General features: G+C 43.1%; 1 protein-coding gene across 2 annotated transcripts in view; it reads right to left on the bottom strand.

Moving 5' to 3' along the window:
- LOC138295763 (uncharacterized) overlaps positions 1-21,066 on the bottom strand; it is a 460,809-nt gene that overhangs the window by 169,932 nt on the left and 269,811 nt on the right. For both annotated transcript variants that reach the window (XM_069234273.1, XM_069234274.1), the window contains exons 12-13: positions 13,722-13,847; positions 1,666-1,809 (exon numbers count right to left, since the gene is read on the bottom strand). In XM_069234273.1, the coding sequence (XP_069090374.1) occupies positions 1,666-1,809; positions 13,722-13,847 (270 nt within the window). The remainder of the gene's footprint in view (positions 1-1,665; positions 1,810-13,721; positions 13,848-21,066) is intronic.

Genomic DNA, 21,066 nt, shown 5'->3' with positions numbered 1-21,066 from the left:
TCCCTGTGACGCAGGGCAGCAAGGTGACGTGCTGGGCTGGCCTGTGCCATAAATATGAGCCTTGTTTTGTAAAATCTTTGCCACAAAATATTGGCAACAAGGAGAAACAGGACAATAAATGTGTTCTGCTTAATTTGTTGCAAAGTCTGAATTTTAAAATACCTTATGGGGTTAAGGCACCTTCTGCAGAGATCTTTGGGTTCCCAGTAAATCTGACAGAATAATAATAGTAAGATAACTTTGGTGGTTATCCTATTTTCTGGAGTGATATGTGTTTTGTCTAGTGCCTGTTTTGACCCAAAGTAGCATAGAGGGTTAATGTGTCTCCTGCAAGCACATCATGTAAAATGCAGATGACAGATTTTTATTTTATGTAGATATGTAAGAGAGATGCTGCTTTTAACACAAAGATTCTTTGTTTACTTGCAGTTCAAAACTTGTAATCCTTCTAATACAGCACAGTGAGCTATGATGGGCAATATGTGACTCTTACACCTTGCAACCATCACTGCCTTAATTAACATACCCTGAACATTGGTGTACAAACGTATGATATATTGTCAATGTAATGAGTAAGTACTGATGTAAGGCTCTCTGAAACCCTGCATTTTGATGGATAGCACTAAAACAGAAATAAACAAGCATTTGCGATGCAATGGGTCTCGCATTTGCTCCAGTTAGAGCTATTGGCGTTGTAAATTCCTAACTGGACTTTTCTTGCCACTTAAATTGAAAATTAAAAGTAAAACATTCGCTGACATAGAGCAAATTCAAAGTGCCATGCCCACAATGAGCATGAGCGCGAGAGACATAAAAGGAAAAAGAAGTTCGCCCACAGTCAAACATATCAGCAATCGTACAATTATCCATGTAACAGGGGCAGTCTGCAAGATGGGAACAAAACCTCCCCAAGCAGGGACAAACGTAAAGGATTTACCAATGATAAAGGATTTTCGAATGGCAATCCAAATGTTTTGTGCCTGCAGGGGCGTGGTTAAAAGCCCACAATACTTACAACGGGTCAAAGCGCTTGCCCGCTCGACCTAAAAAATAGCAGTATTTAATTTGCTATTTTTTGTAAATATTGACATTCTTAAAGTGCATACATATCTTACACGTTCTGACTTTGTTCAGTCCCTGTATGTGAGCCTACTAAGTACATGTAAAGTGCTGACAAGCTGTGTGCCTTTGCTTCCACACCACTGCATTTGCATCTAGGTTTGAGGCTTCCAGACAAGGTTATTCTTACAAAAGAGGCCTGATTGCCCCTTCAATTCAGAATTTGTTATGGCCCAGCAGGAGTCTTCAGTTGGAAAAAGCCCCTCGCTGCCTGCACGTTGTTGCTTGCTTCCAAAGCAGACAACGTGCAGGCCCTGCTGAATGTGTCCCGGTATCTGAAAATTACACCGGGACAAATTCAATGTTTTACTGTGAAGCCAAACTCTTTGGCAAAATAGTGGGTGGACGCCGTTCACCCGCGTGTACCCCCAACTTGTGCCCTGATGTTCACATTTACCACCTGCTAAGAGGTGCAGAGGGTTCTCCCAATTCATACTAAACAGTTTTTCAATATGTGAAAATTGAAGATGTGGTGATGCTTCGATTTGTTTTGACTTGAAATTCACAAAAAGTGTTCACTCTGATGCATTTTCATATTAAACTTACATGTGAAGAACTTGCTGGGATGTTGGAGTGATGTCAGAAGGCTTCTTGGGGAGTTTCCGAAGTAAATTGCCCAACTGCAAGAATCCTTTCAACAACTGAATATTCAAGAGAGAAATCTGGTTTGCCGCTTGAAGGGTCTGTGAGCTGGAGGAAAAGACAACATGCAGTAAACACCTTGATTGAGGAAAACGTTTCCAAAAAACATTGTATGTCTCGGTTACTGATAGTTGTAGATGTCCAGGAGACTTAATGATATGAATACTTCCGAAACTATATGTAAGTAGTACAGAGAGAGTTAAAGCAGCTCCCTCCGACATTGACTCCTATGTATTAATCAAGGCTTGCCACTGGTTAAATGGGCTCTCTTGCAAGCCCTTCAGGGCTTTACCTAGTTCTCATGCCCTTATTTTCCCTCGCCACACATAAATGTTCCCCCACTCGATACGCCATCATCACTCTTGTTCCTCCGTTTCTCCCCACCATCCATTCACTAAGGGTCATCATCCTTCTCTTTGATGCCGACTTCCTCACAACCCGTCCTCCGGCTGTCATGTCTCGCGCTCCCCATCACCACAACTTCACCTCCATTCAGCCCCTCATCATCCAAGCCTTGAGTCCCCCTCACTGATGCCGGCTGTCTTGCACAATCAAGAAAAGAGCTAAAGAGTTCCTTTTATAGCATACAACTAGTGTGAATATGCAAGTGACTAGTACTACCAACTAACAGAAGGGTGACTTCTTCCAAAATATTGCATCAAATATGTAGCGCCAGTGTGTTTTTAAAGGGTCATTACCTCATTAGCATGGGGATCTGGCCTCATGGTAATGAGGGAAACACATTGCCTCTGCACCAATGTTATTATGGACACGGGTGCAGAGGCAAAGAGACGTCAGCAAACACATTGACTGAGCGCCACAAAAAGGTAGCGCACTGTCAGCACGTTCCCGAGTCCCATCCCTGCAAGGTCCCCCTGCAGGTGCCTGCAGTCACATACTGCACCCACCTGTAGGAGAATCTCTGCCCCTTGTCAAACGCAGGTCGGGTGCCACCTGAACTGTGAAAGGCGTATCAGTTGCTTCAAACAGCCTTTCAGTAACAAATGTGCTGCCCACAGGGCAGAAACAAGTTTGGAGCTCCTCTAAGAGCTGCACATTATCTGTGAAAGGACACACTGATCACATCTGTGCTCTGCACATGCATTTGAAAGTATTCCAGGGCACAGCAGTCTATATAACACATCCCCTGGTCTGTTCACAGGGTTGGACTGGGGCCACAATTAGTCCCGGACAGTGAAAAAAAGGGGCCCACATTCGCAGATCGTAACCTTTCGCAAAACACTGTTTAGTTAGGAGCATGGACCTAATGTTCATAAACATTTGCAGTACTAGAAGTATTTTAAACCTTATAGGGCCTGTAACCTTTGACAAGACTGGAAACAAAATTATTCCACATAATTCTCTTGGGTGTTCTTGGGATATTTCTCACCCTGAGAGTCCTCTCCATCCTTAGGCCTTTTACACTCACCCATAACTTTTAGATTTGCAATACTTTTACACTACTTAAGAGAGGTCCTGTAGTGTAGTGTTCAGAGACTGGCAAAAGGTGCATCGTTATTGTTTTTTAACTTGCAGGTAGCATCATGGGTAAGTTCTAACAAATGGAATGATGCTAGTGTATAAATACAAAAATAAATATGCATAGTGTCACTTTCCTCACAGTTTTATATAGCATAAACTTGACACAGGAATGTTGGGAAGCTTTACAAGAGCACCAGATAACAATACAGAAGGTCAGATTAATTTCTTTGAAGGCTCAGGTGAATTATGTGATTTGCCCAGGATCACAGGATGCTGAGACTTAAACATGGTTTCTCAGTTTCAAAGTCCGCTAAGGCCACAACCTCTCCCTGTTGACTGCAGGAGGATATGGGGCAGGCAAAGAAGAACTGCAGAGACTAATTGATCCCACCCTGTTCCATGGAGGGGAGGGGACAAAAATCAACTGCAGCGTTCCCTTTTTGCCTCTTACCAACCCCAACTACCCAACTCTCAGGTCCTCTCCCTTGCCCCAGTCCTCTGCAAAGCAAGTGGTAACTGCTTACCATCGGGAGCTCTGTCACACCTGGAGAGAGTCAGAGGGGGCATGCTGTGACAGCCAGAGCAGCCCTTTGTCATTCTGCCTATGACAATTAGCCGACTGACCTGACGTTATTTGATGGAGACAGGTTCAGTATTTGCATATAAAAGCTAGTATAACAGGCTTTCACGCTGTGCACTTAGTGGCGCCTGAGATGGCCGATGCAGGTTGCACTGTTTAACAGACCAAAAAAACGGCCCATTAACTGGCCTCAGGCACAGGCCCATCGGCCAATGCCGGATTGCCCGCCTTGCCAATCCGAGGCTGACTGTTCATAATTCTGTGGTATCCTGAAATGAAAGTGGCAGTCGTGGATGTCTGTGAGAACACTAGTAATGGCCTAAGGCACTGAAGCCTTCTACTCTAAGCAGTTGCCTGTGACTTGAGAGACTTCTAGTAATGGCTTTAGGCACTGTAGCCAATTGCTGGAAGGTCTTGGGTCTGGTTGGAGGTACCCAATAGCAGCCTATGGTACTGCAGCCTGCATCAGGAAAGCACTGATTGTAATCTTTCAAGAGGATAGGAATATGTTTTTTTAAAGGGAGACTTATTTTGCTTTTCCAGTGCTTGTTAATGGGTTGGTGGCTCAGTGACTTAATGCATCAGCTCCAGGGATCTGAGTTTGACCTCAGTCACAGGTTTGGATCCAGGTGGGTGCAACCAGCTTTTCATTCCTACGAGGTTGATAAAATGAATAAGACTGTGGTGGGTAACAATAAATATCTGTTACTTCAGCAGCAAGAAACCCAAGACTTGGGTGAATGTGAGATTTACAAATACACATTTTATGTAATGGGACTATTTGTGTTTATTGACATCTAAATATTTGTCCAATTATGTTTTCCAATGTTTTTCTTAAGCCAGTTTCTCGGACTTAACTTGGATTGGGTATGAGGGTCTTCTATGCTTTCTAGCAAACAAAGTAATTAGCAAAGTTTCACTTTTCATTTTAGTACAAGTAGTTTTTTGTTTACCAGTTTGTGATATGAACTGAAAATACAGCACTGAGCATAAGCCAAGAAGAAATTAGGTAGTTACCAGTAACTGCAGTTCTCCATCTTTCATAGAATCACATGCTTCAATCATTCCCTGTTGTAAGCTTGACAGAAAGTGACTGAAGCACATGAGTCCATGAAAGATTTAATGCTGAAAAGGGTACTTTTCCTCAATAACTGCAAACAAACGTTTCAGAACATAAAACAGACAACCCATCATCACAACTAGGTAGGGTCTTTATCATATTTTTTGGACTCTAGACTACCTTTCATGAAAGGCAGGACTGAAACTGTCCATCAATAACACACACTAGATATATCAGAGAGGTATGGTGTGTATGTGCATGTGCAAATCCTACCAGAAAAAAATACTAGTTGGTGGAAATTGATCATAAAAAACAGTGCATAGTGTAATATTGCTGGCAAAATGGGTGCAAAAATCAATTGCTCGGATTAATCTCTATTCCTTAACACCAAGCTCATACCAAGCTCATCACAACCACATCATAAGCCCTGCACAAATTACGTTTGTGCACCCTTTACTGCATCACATGTCGAAATGCTTGTAAAAGACAACCTCACAGAACAGAAATTAAGCCACTCCACTTTGGTGCTTCTCATCTTGTTTGGCTGAGTAAAGTGAACTATCCAAATAATGGAGCAATATTGATATAAGGCCCGACCCAGGTCACCTTGAAAGGCCATAGAATGTGCAGTTTGGTACCTCGAATCAGGCAACAACAAATTATTTTAGCTTCTGTCTCTACATCGGTGTACTGAAAACTGGGTAGCATTACGGTCCTGTAGAACACTGGAGAGTCCATCTTGTACCTCTACACTCCCTATAATTCCACTCAAGGGACATATCAGTGAGTCTGTTAGAGGGTGGGAATTCCTCCACCTTGATCACTACCATACACTGTCTGAGATGACACAAATAACATTCAAGGTAAGTAGATCAGGGCACGAGGCGCTCCTCGGACCTGGGATACTAACACGTTTCTCTTCTCACTTACGTGATTGCTGTATTTCATAAACTGCAGAATTATGAGGTGTGTGCTCCTATATCAGACTTTTATCAGTTTTGTCACAAAAGTAGTTTGGAGTGCAGCTAGAAAGATACCTATCACCTTCCCTAGTACATATGCTACCAAATATTGAAGATCCAGATAATTTTAAAATATCTAGATCGGATGTCATGAGTTTTTTAATATAGTCATCAGTCTAATTGCTACCAATACTAAAGATTCAGAGCATTTTGGAATAACCTGGCCAGATGCCATGGGTTTATAGATGTAATTTTGGGGGTGGGAGGCTTTAATTTGATCATAGACAGATCAAGCAGCCTACTGCATCACTTCAGATGACTCCCAAGGCAATCTTAAGGTTGTGCCATTTCTACTGTTTGGTACCTGAAGCTTGGGAGCACATCAGTCAGCAGCTCATGATGTAATGACGGGGATAGATTTAATCGTTATTTGCCCCTGAAGAGTTGCGGGTAGATTTGATTGGAAAATTCCTCCACAAACCTTGTCTGATCTCTCTCCTGTGTTTTGGACTCACATATTTCATGGGGTTGTGGCCATAAACTACTGGGGAGAGTTTTAATGATAGCATCTTGAAATCAGAGATCTGTGAAGAAATAAGGGTTTTTTACAGCATAACGTGCAACATGTGGTGAATTCTGCCATAGCCTTGGAGATCTTCAGGATGTACACCACAGGAAGTTGTATTTCTAAGGAGACTGGGATACTTGGATCACTTAGCATTTAGAAATAAGGTTTGTGCACATGAAAGACTAAAAGTAAGTACTAATCAAAGAGGAGTAAGATAGACAGAGGATGAGCTTAGTGAAATCAGTTGTACGAAAAACAGAGATGTATGAGCAAATGATGCAGAGTAGAGAAATAACCCCTTCTAGGATCAGAAAATGGAGTGCTTAAGGGAGAGGCTGCGGTCAAAGTTAAATATTTGCCAGCTGTGAGATTCTAGGCTCAGATAGCCTCTAGACTGAATTCTACAATGAATATTCAGTCCTCCCGCTTACTCTGTGTACAAGGAAGTGATTTAGAGAGGTGTTGTCTAGCAAAAAGTCCTGAAGCATTTTTGCACCTATTATCACCTCCTCACAATTAACAACCTAGGCAACAAGAACTAGTCAGAATAACAGGAATACTAGTTCAGCGTACACTGACACTTTTCCTATTGTAACAATCAGGCTTCATTCTTTGTTGATAGTCTTGGAATGGGTCTCAGAAGCTGTTTGCAATTATGCATCAGCTTGATCGTATTCTCTGAGTGGGCGAGGCAATGCTTGATACTGTAAAGGTGTTGAATTGTATCGCATGGCCCTTTCGTTATCCACGTGCATACTGGTGTGAGCATGGGCAATTAACACATAGCACGGGTGAGGCTGCTATGTGCGGCTCCATTTGTGAGAATATGTGTAAATGGGTTAAGTTCTTCACTACAGTCATTGACATATAGGGCTGCGTGATGATAGTGAATGAGTCTGTTTGAGTGAGGGAAAGACAGAGACAGAAAAAGAGAAAGAGACAAATACATATATCAGACTTTTCCTGCAGATTGTGCTTGTCTGGACTATGATCACCTGAGTTAATGTGAGCTCTTTCTAGTGCCCTTCCCCTTGATTAAGACTGAAAAATAGACTTTGTCATGTAAATGCCAGAATCAGTTAGGTGCCTGGGTGTTGATATTAAGCAAAATTTGGGTTTGTTGTGAACTATGCAAAGCAGCTGGACGTGCTCTCACTTAAGAGTAAATCTGCGTAAATTAAATGATAATAGGGTAAATTTCCCCCTACAAATATTGTACTACCTATGTTTCTGTACATAGTAGTTGAAGTTGCAATTATATTACCTGCCACATTCTATACTAAACATACGAACGTTATTTCTAGACTGAAATGGGGAGGTTCTCATTGGGATATATAAGGAAATTATGATGCAGTTGTATGATTGGGGAAGGTCTGGTGTGGGGATGACATTCTCTGAATTTGAATTGGACATGCTATTATCCCAGACACACTTTGAGACAAATTGGTATACCGACATAATTAGCCAGCACCCCCATATCTTAAAGGGACCAACCAGTGAAGGATGTGGCGATATATCTGTAAACCCCAGCACGATCAAACATTGTAGAATGCATATTGTTGGAAATGGTTAGAGATGCAGGACTGGACAGACAAAGAGAACTCTTTACACTGGATGGTCCTGTTAAGAGAGAGGAAGTCCATGGGGCTTCCTTTGTATTATTCCAACCTTTACTTCATATGGGGAGTTGTGTCTAAAATAGCAATTGACTTAATGGAGCCCAGCAATCACAAACTTTTTAAGTTTAAGACATCAGGGGTGTACATCCGAGTCTCCTCATCCTTTGTGCTTGACTGGAAAGGAAACATACAAAATCCATTTTGGGATTCCTGTAGTTCCGAAGTCTTGGGGGAATAACCAAACTATTCTTGGTGGGGTTTCTGGCAGGTCTGTGCAGGGTTCAGACTGACCAATTCTGCGCAGCAGCCAACCACTGCATCAATGAGACCTCTGTCCATTCTCTGAGCTCAGATGTTTGACAGGTGAGATACACAATTCTGGGGATCAAATGACAGAACTAATGAGAGGGTCCAGACATGCTTCTTCTCTGGAGCCACTCCAGCCAATAAACCTCTGTTCTCACTGGGCTCAGAGGTTACCAAAGCATGAGACTCAATGCTTTAGATCTTAGACCATTCCTGACAACATGTTTACATTGCCCATTTGTCTCCCATGTCACAACACCACCCCATTCTTAAGATCGCTCCAACCAGAGTGTTGTATCCTGTGGTACAGTGAGGTATACTGATGTAGGGGTTAGCATTTCATGGTGACATAGTGAGGATGTGATGTGTGGTGTGGAGTTGAGTTATGTTATGCTTTTACTGTATTTGTCAGGACTTACAAATGGGTTAGGGGTCCACACACATCACAACAGGCTGTAGGTGCAGGTCGGCAGCTTCCAGAAAGACTAAGATGCCAAAGGAATTTAAGGCTACAGCAACCAGGATATAGTTGGAGACTGGGGGCTCAGGGTCAGCATGATTCCCATTCCAAGTTAGTAAGGCTTAATTAAAGAGTTACTGATTGTTTCCACATTAGTACCCAAACTAAGTTGGAACCCACCACTAAAGGCCACAGCATCATTTCCTCTTCCAGGTCATTCTAGGCAGAGGCACTACAAAAAGCAGTAAGACAGTAAGATGCAAATACTCATTGTCTGGTAAGCTTGTGTCGTAGTTCTGGGGGTTAGAGTTCTTGCAAGCATTCATCCCATCAATGTTTGTGTGTTTGATATACCGTCATTAGTGGCATGCATATGCCTAGACGTGGGTCCCAGTGGTGGTGCCACTGCAACCAAGCAACACAGAATGTTAAGCCCCAATCAGGGTGAAATCAGTCTTGGGTTGGTTGTGTTCTGGTTTCGAGGATGACCTGGCCTGAGAGTTTGGACTGGACTGTTCCTACTGGAGCAGGGTCAAGACTGATATCCACATAGCTGAGTCCAAACTGAGGTGGGATGGTGGGAAAATGAACAATGCGTTAGAATGCTACCTGCAGAAGCTGACAGTGTTTAGACTTATTGCAAGCATTTCTCCCATCACCTTTTTTGTGTTTGATGTACCTCTCTAGGTGGCAAACGTATGCCCAGATATGGGTCCGGTGCCCACTGTGCCACTGAACCAAGGAACACCCCAATCAGGGTGAAATCAGTCTTGGGTTCCTTGTGTTCTGGTTCGGGGAGGACCTGGACTGGCAATTTGGTGTGGACTGTTCTCATAAGGGCAGGGCCAAACCTGATCTGCATATTGCTGAGTTCAAACTAAAGTGGCATGGTGGGAAAAAGAATGATAGGATGTAATACCACCAAAAGTGATTGTCAGAGTTGAGAATTATTGCAAGGATCCATCCATCACCTTTTGTGTGTACTAACCTAAGTGGCAAAAGTATGCCCAAACATGGGTCCTGTTTTCACTGTGCAACTGGAACCAAGGAACACTCAACTGACGAGCCCCAACCAGGATGAAACTGGTTTTAGGTTGCTTGTGTTTTGATTTGGGGAGGACCTAGTCTGGAAGTTCAGGCTGGACTATTCCTATAGAAATAGGGTCAAGACTGATTTGCATATGGCTGAGCCAAAACTGACATGGTGGACAAATTGGCATGGTGAGATATAATGCTACCACAAGTCATTGTCAGTGGTTAGACTTATTGCAAGCATTCCTCCCATTACCTTCTGTGTGCCTGATGTACCCCCGTAAGAGGAAAAGGTATGCTCAAACGTGGGACCTGGTTTCACTGTGCCACTGGAACCAAGGAACACCCGACTGACGAGCCCCAATTAGGGTGAAACTGGTCTTGGGTTCCCTGTGTTCCCTGTGTTCTTGTTTGAGAAGGACCTAGCCTGGCAGTTCAGTCTGAACCGTTGCTGTTGTAACAGGGTCAAGAGTGATTTGCATTTGCCTAGGTCCAAACTGAGGAGGCATAGTGTGCAAAGGAACGATGGGTTGGAATGCTATCCCGAGTGATTGCCACTGGTTAAAGGTATTGCAAGCATTGTTTCCATCACTTTTTTGTGTTTGACACACCAGAAGTCTTAGCCACGTACAACAAAGGACGAATGTGCCTTCCAAGCCTTCCAGACACTGCTACTTTGAGAGAGGATGCTATTTTAAAAGCAGTGTTAATTATGCATTTGCCTCTGTACAAGGAAACAAGAGATCCTGCCACCACTGATTTAAGATCTGATAATCCCTACAATGGTGCATGCCAATCCGTATATATCTGCAACACATGCAGGAGATATTAATCCCGAATTAGAGCGTGTCAAACTACCTCTGAAATGATGGGTACGTATATAAAACAGTACATTGCAATTGAAGACTGAGTTTTGGGTTTTACAACGTGATGTTGGTTCAGTGATCGGATCAAGAGGTATGTGATTATGATATGTAGGTATTTATCTTTATTTTAGATTTTTTTATAGAGGGCTGCTGAACACCGCAAGGGGGACAGAGTACCTTACAATTCTGCTTGAACATACAAAATAAAGGTGCACCATTGCCAAGGTGTATATACATATGTAGGTATCAACCATACACCATGAATTATGTACAAGGAAAATACAATTGTAGATGGTAATATATTGTAAATAGGACGAGGAAACCTAGATTAAAATGATGTACCAGTGTTTTTTTGAGATTCAGTACTGGTGTCATTTACATTAAACATATACATTTGACCATTGGCATAGAGTACTAAGACAATCAGAGATTACATACACACTCGGTGAGTAACGTTTGTAATCATTTCAGTGTATGATGATTAAGTTGTTTTATATATGGTATTTTCATCTGGATTTGAAGATATGAAGTGAGGTTCCATTCTCACCTCATGGTGAATGGCATTTTGTATCCTGACAGCATAATACGTGAAGGTGAATTTGAGGGCATATGTCTTATTAAAACACAGTTCTTGAGACGAAATGCAGGTTTTCTTCTTAGGAAATCGTTCTGACCTGACAATTCTATTTTTTAGTATGAGGGAAGGGTGTAATGTAGGTATATGCCCTTGTAAGCGAGGCATGCAGTCATACAAGTAGGGCGAGCTTCAAGAATTATCCATTTTAGAGTTGAGGGAGGGCGATATTCTGTTAAAGCTTCTTGTTTGAGTGATCAAACTGATTGCAGAGTTTAGGATAGCATGTGGGACAAGTAAAAGGTGCGATTTTAGGTAGGCCAGTTAAAAGTGTGTTTCCATATTCAACTGAGGATATCACTAATGCCTTTATAAAATATTTCAAATCTTTTTTGTGAATGATGGGTCTAATCTTTCGGAATAGCTTCAGTTGACATTTTTTTGTGACTGTCAAGACTAGTATGCATCTCTAGTGTGAACTCTAGTGATTTAGCTGATTTGACCATATTAGGGAAGGTGGAGAGCAGCAGTTGTTTATCAGTCCAGTTTGGCAGTAGGTCTTTTGGAGCTGGTAGGTGGTGGTCAGAGCAACCCAGTTATTTGTTAGTTATTTCACCTGTGAGTGTTGGTGAAGCACTGGGCTAGAGTATCAATGTCGAGTTGATGACAGGTGACTGATAATCTCACCATCTCACATGCTTTTGTTTGTCCCCCTAAGTAACACTGTCATACAGAGTTTGGTGTTCTTATAATTGACAACAGTACCAGGTTATCTCACCAAAGAAAATCACACTGGTATCACATTTCAATGTAAAGGAGCTATTAGGAAGGTTATTTCAGTTGAAGTTTGAAGAAATGCATAAAAAGATAGGGACTTAAAGTTGATATCTATAATACAAACTTCACTTAGGATAACCTGATGCTTACAATTCAGAGAATGTGCAAAAATAATTTAGGAACAATTAAAAATGTTCTGATGAAGGCTTCTTTGAAATACAGCGACCTGAAACAATTGTAGACACTAAATTTTCACTTCATGGTATCTGTAAACAAATCGGATACTTGGAATAAATAACATAAAACATGTTTATGATGTTTGTGTAACTGCTATTAAGAAATAGTAGAAAGATTGTGTATTGTTACAGTTTCTAATTTAAATGTTGCCTCCGTAGCAAAACATGAACTTTTGTGAAGTGTTTCTTCATACATTTTGGTTTAGTAAAATGCATTATTACTGCCCCTGATTTTGTATTAGTTGTACATCATGGTGGATCAGTATTTTTGTAATTATTATGGTTGACTCGATAAAAACAAAATTCTAAAAACAAATGAAAAGGGAAAACGTTTCCACTGTACCCGAAGCGAAAATTGACCAACCCGGGGCTGAAATTCACACGTGGAAGGTTTTAGGAAAATTAATGGTTTTGCAGAAACATCTGATTTCAATATTTTTGCATTCGCCATGACCTTGGTTTTCACTCATTGAATCCCCCTGATTTCCATAAGGTCATACACTAAAAACATATAGGAGAAACATATTTAATCGAGATGTCGTAGCACCAAAGTGACAGTAAACTTACTCTAATAACCAAATAAAGTAGGAAAAGTAAAGGAGACATTCTATACCATAATTATTGTTCTTTAAAAGCACACTAGTGCACTAGCTCAATTAATAGAAACATACATAGGATGAGTATTGAGAAGTGATCTATGTCTAACATTATGAGAATTCAGGTAAATGCTAGACCTTTTGCATGTACGCTCCTTTTTTAAGTGTTGAGAACTTTCACATAGCTGTGTTTGCAACTAATTGGCTTAATCTAGACTGAAATAAACCGCCTGTGGTACAGCGATCTGTTGTACAAAGTTCCCCTTATTTTTTAACGCTGAATAAAATGTATTTTGACTGTTTTTCTTTGCTTTACGCCTCTGATTATCTGTTGTGCTGTAAACCAATCTGCGATATTGATTTCATTGACATTATCCCATATTTTATCCCATATTTTATGCCCCTCATCTCCATCCATTCCTGCTGGCCAGCTGTTTGCAGTGCAGTTTGTGAGATTATGAGTACAATGAGCGTAAATGGTTGAATTCAATGGAAACACCAAAAATACAATTGTACTTTGCAATGATGGAAATCAAGTGAAAATCCCAACAAAACACGGTGTTGTGAGACATTACAGAACCTAACGCCTCTTTGTCTACTCTGTCTAAAAAATCTATAATAATTCTATTAAAATAAATTAGAAAAAGACAGGTCGAAATATTATGTTCAGTAGGTCATTGACAATCTCATGTTTCAGCGATATTTGTTTTCAGTTAAATTAACAACACACTTTTAGCATGGAGAACAAAGAGAGGCAGTTAGAAGCCTAGAGGGTGCTGAAAAGACAGAAGAGGATGCATACTGCTGAGCTGTTCATTACAACCACCAACACTGGTGCTTACCTTTCGGATGGCAGGAAAAGCTGAGTGAGTAGGTTCTCCAACCCCTGCTGGAGGAACATCACACATTCATCCGTTCTTGTGCAAGGTTCTTTCTCTTGTTCCATTACTGCTATGCCAATGTAGAACCTAAGCACAATAAGTTTAGGCTTGTTTTGTACAACAAAGTTCATTGTCAGTATTCATAGAACTCCACAAAACAGTAGATTGGAGAACTTGTGTGTGATAACAGACCAGAACACTGACTTAAAAGCCTGATTCCTTTCCCATGGAGTGCACAGTCCCACCAACAGGAATCTATGCATCATGAATTAAATTTTGTATAGGTGTAACATCCGTATGTGAAAACGTTATCATGTATTTTTTTAGGATTTTTGTAAACCACCAAGGTAGCCTCAGAGTACTTAGGTTTAGGTGCAATAATTAGAGGCGGGGGACAATAATCATAAACCAAGTGATGTCATAGCAACTGGTAAGCAGATGGAAAAGCCTTACAAGGGGAGGAAGTGAGAGGTTTAACCTACAAGTTGGTAAGGGTTGGTTTTAGGTGTTTAACCAGTTCAGTCAGGCTCAAAATGATGCTCAAAGGAAGTTAACCATATGAATGTTAGAAAATGTGAGTTCTTAGAACTCTTCTGCATCTGATGAATTTGGCTTCAAGCCTTAGAACCTTGGAGAGGGAGTTCCATAGTGATAATTCTTTCACATGAAAAGTCCTGTCTCCAAACATCTTATACTGCTATGATTGAATGGAAAGATCAGCTGGCAGACAAGGCCGAAGCCACAGAGAAGTGAATCATGCAGGATATTGGTACTAGATTTAAGGCCCTGTCATGTTGAGTATATATATATACATATATATATATATGTATATCAGGTTTGAAGGCATGGAGCAACTAGCAAAGAAGGTAGGGCTGCACAGACCCAGCCGGAGCTACAGTGAAGTGAAGCTAGACTGACTCTTTCTAGGTTAAAACAAAGGAAGTGAAGCTCACCTGAAATGGGTACAGCCTACTACAAAAGCACTGTACTCAAATACAGTATCCACAAGAAAGATAATTACTGAAGGTAAACAAGTTTTCGATTGATGCTCCTAAATGCAGATTCCTCACCCTCTGAATTGATTTCCAAGCATTACCCAACTCAGTGGACAATTTTGAATGGGTGGTAATACAGAAAATCCGGTAGGACAAAGCACACACAAATTCAACACTTTTTTTTCTCCTGATTCAAACAGTAATACTTTGCAAAGGTATGAAGGGATGCCCATGTTGTTGCCTTGAAAATGTAAGTTACAGGGTCTCCCCTTGCTAAAGTCAAGGTTGATGAATTTGCCCATATGAAATGGGCAGCCTCGATTGACAAATGAGAACTGCTTCAAAAAGGGACCTGATCAGAAATTTCAAAACTAAGCTGAAGACCCATTTGGCATTACAAAAGAGGTCAAAGAAAACTTATTGATTAAGTATTTCATAAACCTAATAACTATGGGAGACAAACAGGGATGACTGGTCTGGAAAGCAGACTAAGGTTGACAAAGCTGCCAGGTGTGCCTTGGCAGTGCCAACAGCACACCCTCGTAAGGCTGAAGTGAATGTGAATCTGAAGACATCTAAAGGAAGGGGTTTTCAAGGGATTCACATTGTTAGTGGCATATCCAGTGACAAATCTATTCGACCTGCCACAATACACCGTCTTCGTGGAATAAAGGAAAGTACAGGGAATAACATCTACCACCTCCACTGGCATCTGAGATTAGCTTAACATTTAAACTCTTTTCAGATACCAGTGGAGGTGGGAGATATTATTCTCTGTACTCGCACTTTAATCTCCAGCTATGAAGGTAGGGGTGCAAAACCCACCCCTGAGACTGAGACAGAAGGTCTGCCCTGCCAGGAAGGCAGAGCAGGGGACATAGGGATAGGTGGAGGAGGTCTACATTGCACATCCTTCTAGGCCACTTCAGGGCAAATAAGATTATTTGGGATCTGTTTTGGCAAATCTTCCCCCAAACGAAACAAATTAATGTTATAAGAGGAAACGTGTAGTGAAATGAACTTCACCATAACTGAAATGCATCCACCAAGGCTTCCTGCAACAAACACTGGAGGGCTCGGAACCGTGTGTGATGCATGTTGCTGCAGGTGGCAAACAGGTCCACCGCAGGATTGCCCGACTGCGAAACATTTTCCTGGTTGCAATGGTGATGCCAACTGATGCTGTCCACCCGGGTGTTAAGACAGCCTGACAGATGGTTGACTAGCAGCCACATCTCATGATGGTATGAATATGAACAAAGCCTCAGTGTTTCTTGACAGAGAAGGTGAGAACCAATTCTTCACTACTTCTACATTGCAGTTGTGTTGTCTGTCAAGGACTGTACACGAAAGGAGTCTAGCCGAATCACTTCAGCTCCAACCGAATCACACTTAGTTCAAGAAGGTTGATGCACAGAACCTACTGTCCGGGAGACCAAAAGTCTCTGATATCTAGTTCCTCTGGGTGATCCTCCATCTAAGAGTGGCAACATCCATGACCACATCAGGTGGAGGTAGAAGGACATATCTTTCAATAGTTTTCCTTCCCTGCCCACCAGCACAGGTCGGCTGCTGAATTCCAGGAGATCACAATGGTGTCTGATAGATCTCCTATGTGCAGGAAGAACTGACTCGAGAGGCAGCACTGGAGAACCCTCATATGCAAATGTGTGTGAGGATGCAAGAAGAAGGATGCAAGAGGCCAGCGACCTATCAGGCATAGCATAATTAAGGCTGGAATCCAAACTCCATGGAGAAGCATTAGAATCATTTATTGAATATCACAGATCCTCTGCGAAGGAGGGATGGCTAGGAGTGATGTTGTATCTGCCCCTGTGAACAGGAAGTGGTGGGAGAGCTCTAGGTGAGATTTGTGAAACTTTGACAGAACAACCCAGATTAAACATCAGGGATGGTCTCTGCTGCAATTGGCGCAACAGCATCTTAGGCAACCCAGGTTTTAGCAACCAGTCATCCAGGTAAGAAAATGAGATGAGCCACTGCCATCACCTTTCTGAAGACACATGGGGGGTCATTCTGACCCCGGCGGTAAAAACCGCCGGGGTCGGCGGTAGCACCGCCAACAGGCTGGCGGTGCTCCGCCGGGCATTCTGACCGCGGCGGTACAGCCGCGGCCAGAAGCGGAAAGCCGGCGGTGTACCGCCGACTTTCCGCTGCCCATGGGAATCCGCCATGGGGATTCCGACCCCCTCACCGCCATCCTGTTCCTGGCGGTTCCGCCCGCCAGGAACAGGATGGCGGTGAGGGGTGTCGTGGGGCCCCTGGGGGCCCCTGCAGTGCCCATGCCAAGGCATGGGCACTGCAGGGGCCCCCGTAAGAGGGCCCCACTTTGTATTTCAGTGTCTGCTTTGCAGACACTGAAATACGCGACGGGTGCCACTGCACCCGTCGCACATCCTCCACTCCGCCGGCTCCATTCGGAGCCGGCATCCTCATGGAGGGGTGTTTCCCACTGGGCTGGCAGGCGGCCTTTTGGCGGTCGCCCGCCAGCCCATTGGGAAACCCAGAATACCCGCGGCGGTCTTTTGACCGCGCAGCGGTATTCTGGCGGTTCCCTCCAGGCGGGCGGCTCCCGCCGCCCGCCGGGGTCAGAATGACCCCCATGGTGCTGATGTCAAGCCAAAGGGTAGGGTTACAAATTATAGTGAGTGGACCCTACCACAAAAAACAGGTACCTCCTGTGCAAATGCATTATGGGTACATGAAATATTTGTCCTACAAGCTGAGGGATACCATCCAGTCTCATTCCAGTGCCAAAAAGACCAGAGCCAGGGACAGCCATCTTAAATTACTCCTGGAGGAGAAAGTGATTGAAGATCCAGAGGCTAAGGATTGTATGATGACTGTGGTCCTTCTTCGGATAGTGTTCTAAAAAGAACCTTTTCCAACTGGCTCTAAAAATGTGGGTGTCCACTGTACTCAAATGTACATTAAATGCATGATACCATTCCTTCCAGGGTCTTGGAAGTTTACATAGAACTTGCAAAAATGGAGGGGCTGGTAACATAGTACCCATAGTGCAAATAAATATATGTTAGGTAAATAAGCAAAAATGCACAGCAGTTATCCACAGAGTAAGGTCTTTTCCATTTAACCTTAACAGTTCATGTCTGGAATGCACAGAATATTATCTGTAAATAGCCCAATAATGACATATTCTTGAGTAGGAAGTCAGTCAGAGAACTTACTTCTTTAACTGCTCAATGGTGCAGGTTCAGAAATGCAGGAAAATGATATCTCACCGGAAGCAACTTCACCAAAGAGATTGATGCATATGTACACAAGGAAAAGGTTTACTTTCAGTCGGCTCCATGTAAAAAAAATAATTCTCAGCCATTCTGTGAACTAGATTTCAAATGGGTACCTTGACATTCAATTAATTTTCCTGTATGGATCTTTGTTAGACAAGCCACACTGCAACTCCATGCCACATAAGTACTTTGTTTTTCCTATTGAATCTTCCACCAACTGGATTGCCAATTGGGCCAGTTTGACTGAATATCTTGGATATTACAGGAACAGCAGAACACAGCCTTCTTTCTCTTGCAATCACTGGAGAAATTAGGAAGTTCAGTGTGGGTTGGGCAAGTCGAGACACTCACTGTCAGTGGTAAAATGACAACTATCTCTAATGGTGACGACCTAAGAACTTTTCCATAGCACTACTTGTTTCGAACTCCTCGAATGCAGAGTCAGCTTTGTCACCTAACAGCTGGGGTTCATCAAAAGACCAATCAATTAATGTAGACTGGATGACTGTGGTAAAGCTGAACTGCAAAGCCAGGCATGTTGACAAAGGTACAGTAGAGCCCTCGCCAAGAATTAGCGTTGTCCAACTCTGACTACATAATCTGCCGCAATGCTGCTTGTCTGTTACTCAGAGCTGAAAGTAGCCCTGAAGGTGGTCAGGTAAATTTGGGACAACCTGTTGTGACATATCTAAGGGAGTGTGCATGTGCAATGTTCCATTAGGTGTGTGGCATGAAGGGATTTTAAGACTTTGCTGCTTGCAGAGAATTCTTTTTTCCTACTGCCTTCAGGTTTTTTTTTATTTCCCCTCTGTGGGGAGGAGGGGTGTGGGAGACCCAAGTAGGACATTTTGATAAGCAAGAAGCTTGGACAAGCAGCCTCGGGGAAGGGATTGGGCTTCAAAAATAAATGGTGAAACTGCCGGTGTGGGCCTATAAAATCTGGCTACTAGACTGCTCTCAGCTGGCAAAGAAGTAGGTTTCTCCCAGGCAGCCAGTACGGGGTCCTATGATGTCTTGTTAAAGGATAAGAGGGGCTTCAAGTACTGACCAGATGGCTGTTGACCCTCTGTGAGAATACTGGCCTTAGTTTCTAAGTTCAGAAAGGGTAATTCCAAAACTTCTGCTGCTTTTCTAATTAAGGTATGTTATAAAACTAGGGGCCCAAAGGGCCATCCACCTGCAATTTAGGGGATGTGTCAATGCCACTAGCATCTCTCAGGGCCTGAAAAGCTGTGGCCAGAGAGGTGCTCTCACCATCAACATCCACAGTGAAGTCCTCCAGGGGTCAAACTCATTGTTAAATAAGGCATGATAGTCACCCCATACTGCCTTGATAAAGTGGATTGTTTCTCCCTACACTGTAGATCCCCAATTAAGCACTGGGCATCTCTTCTTAAACTGACTGGAGCGGCCAAGGAACTGGCAAAGGTTCACCCACTTATGGGCCCTGTACAGTCAGCATTTGAGCCTGCAGAACCAGTATCTGCGTCAGGGAACTGGAGTGGGCCCCAGAAAAAGCCCTGTCAATGGAAGTGGTGGCACCTCAGGTTCCCGATAACCCGACGGGAGGGGGGACATCGGGCAGACTCTAAATACCCAAGAGCGATTCTGGTATATTTCGGGAGCTATTTGGTACGTCAAGAGGTAGCCGATAAGACTCCTCCCAATACCCCACGCTCCTGCAATGGGGTTACCTTCTTTTCCCGCCCCACTTCTGTCACGCTACAGTTGAGCGGAGATGGCGGCTCCGGCAGCTCATTAAACCGTTCTTTGAGAAAGGAGGGGAGGGTTATTTGTTGGCCCCCGCTAGGCTAAAAACAATAATGAGTGGAAAAGTAAGAATCTTCACGTCAGAAATTAAGGCAAAAGAATACTTGATGGGGGTGAATGTATAGAGTATAGAAGAACTAGGGAAGACATAGGCACTCGGGGCACCGGTGGGTGGGGTAGGTCGATGCATGCACGACACCAACATTCAGGCCATGTGGGGTCTGATTGCTCAACAGAATGGGGGGCCAGTATCAGGGGGGGAGGGAGGGGACCAGGGAGGGGGTAAGGGGCGACTGGCCCTGGGGGAGGGAAGGGGGGGGTGGGAAGGGGAAGGGGAAAGTAGGAGGGGTTGGGGGCGATAGGGGTAAATCAGGGGGAGAAAATGGAAAGGAAACGATCAATGGAGGTGAGAGATAGGGGGCAAAGAAGTGGAAAAGGAAGGAAAGGGAACTTAAGAGATGGTGTAGTCAGAAATGGTAACTTGAGGGATTTCAAAGAGAAAAGATTAGAATTTACAAAAAGGAAGGGGTATGGCTAGATTCCGAATTGTGTCAATCAATATATGTGGACTGAACGATCCTCATAAAAGAAGGAGAGTGGCCGAAGAACTGAAAACTTTTAAGGCAGATATTTTCTGCCTGCAAGAAACACACGTGGAATATAAAAACTCCGGGATCCTCGGCTCACTTGGTTTGAAGGCAATTGCCTGGTCCAAACAAGAAGCTAGAACTAAAGGAGTGGCGATTTTAGACCAGACTGGTAAATTAAAATTTACTCAGCAAAAGGCCGATACCAGTGGAAGATGGGTAATAGTAGAATGTAGCTACGGCCATAATAGCTTTACATTATGTTCCGTATATGGGGTAGTTACGGATGACCCGATTGTAATTGACACCCTCGCTATTGAGCTCACAGGATGGGCCCCTCCCTATATCATTTGTGGCGACTTTAACTTTAATGGCTCGTGGGAGGGACTACAGGATCTATTAGCACCCACAACTGAGAAGTATCAAGGGCGTAAACCTCGGGTGTACAAGGCAATGGGTGCTATTCAGCAAGAATTAGGGCTGGTGGATGCTTGGGTTAAGTTGCGCAAACCCGATCCCGGATATACTTATTACTCGGCTCCACATGTGAAATTAGCACGGCTTGATTATTTTCTAATCTCCCCTGTATTCTTAAAACAAGCCAGGATTGAGTTATACTCACGGATGGTGTCAGATCATAACCCTTTAGCGCTTGATGTGGAACTGGATGGGTTAGAACCAA

This window comes from Pleurodeles waltl, chromosome 5 (assembly GCF_031143425.1).
Source record: "Pleurodeles waltl isolate 20211129_DDA chromosome 5, aPleWal1.hap1.20221129, whole genome shotgun sequence".
Taxonomy (NCBI): domain Eukaryota; kingdom Metazoa; phylum Chordata; class Amphibia; order Caudata; family Salamandridae; genus Pleurodeles; species Pleurodeles waltl.
This window is presented reverse-complemented; position numbering and strand designations above follow the sequence as displayed.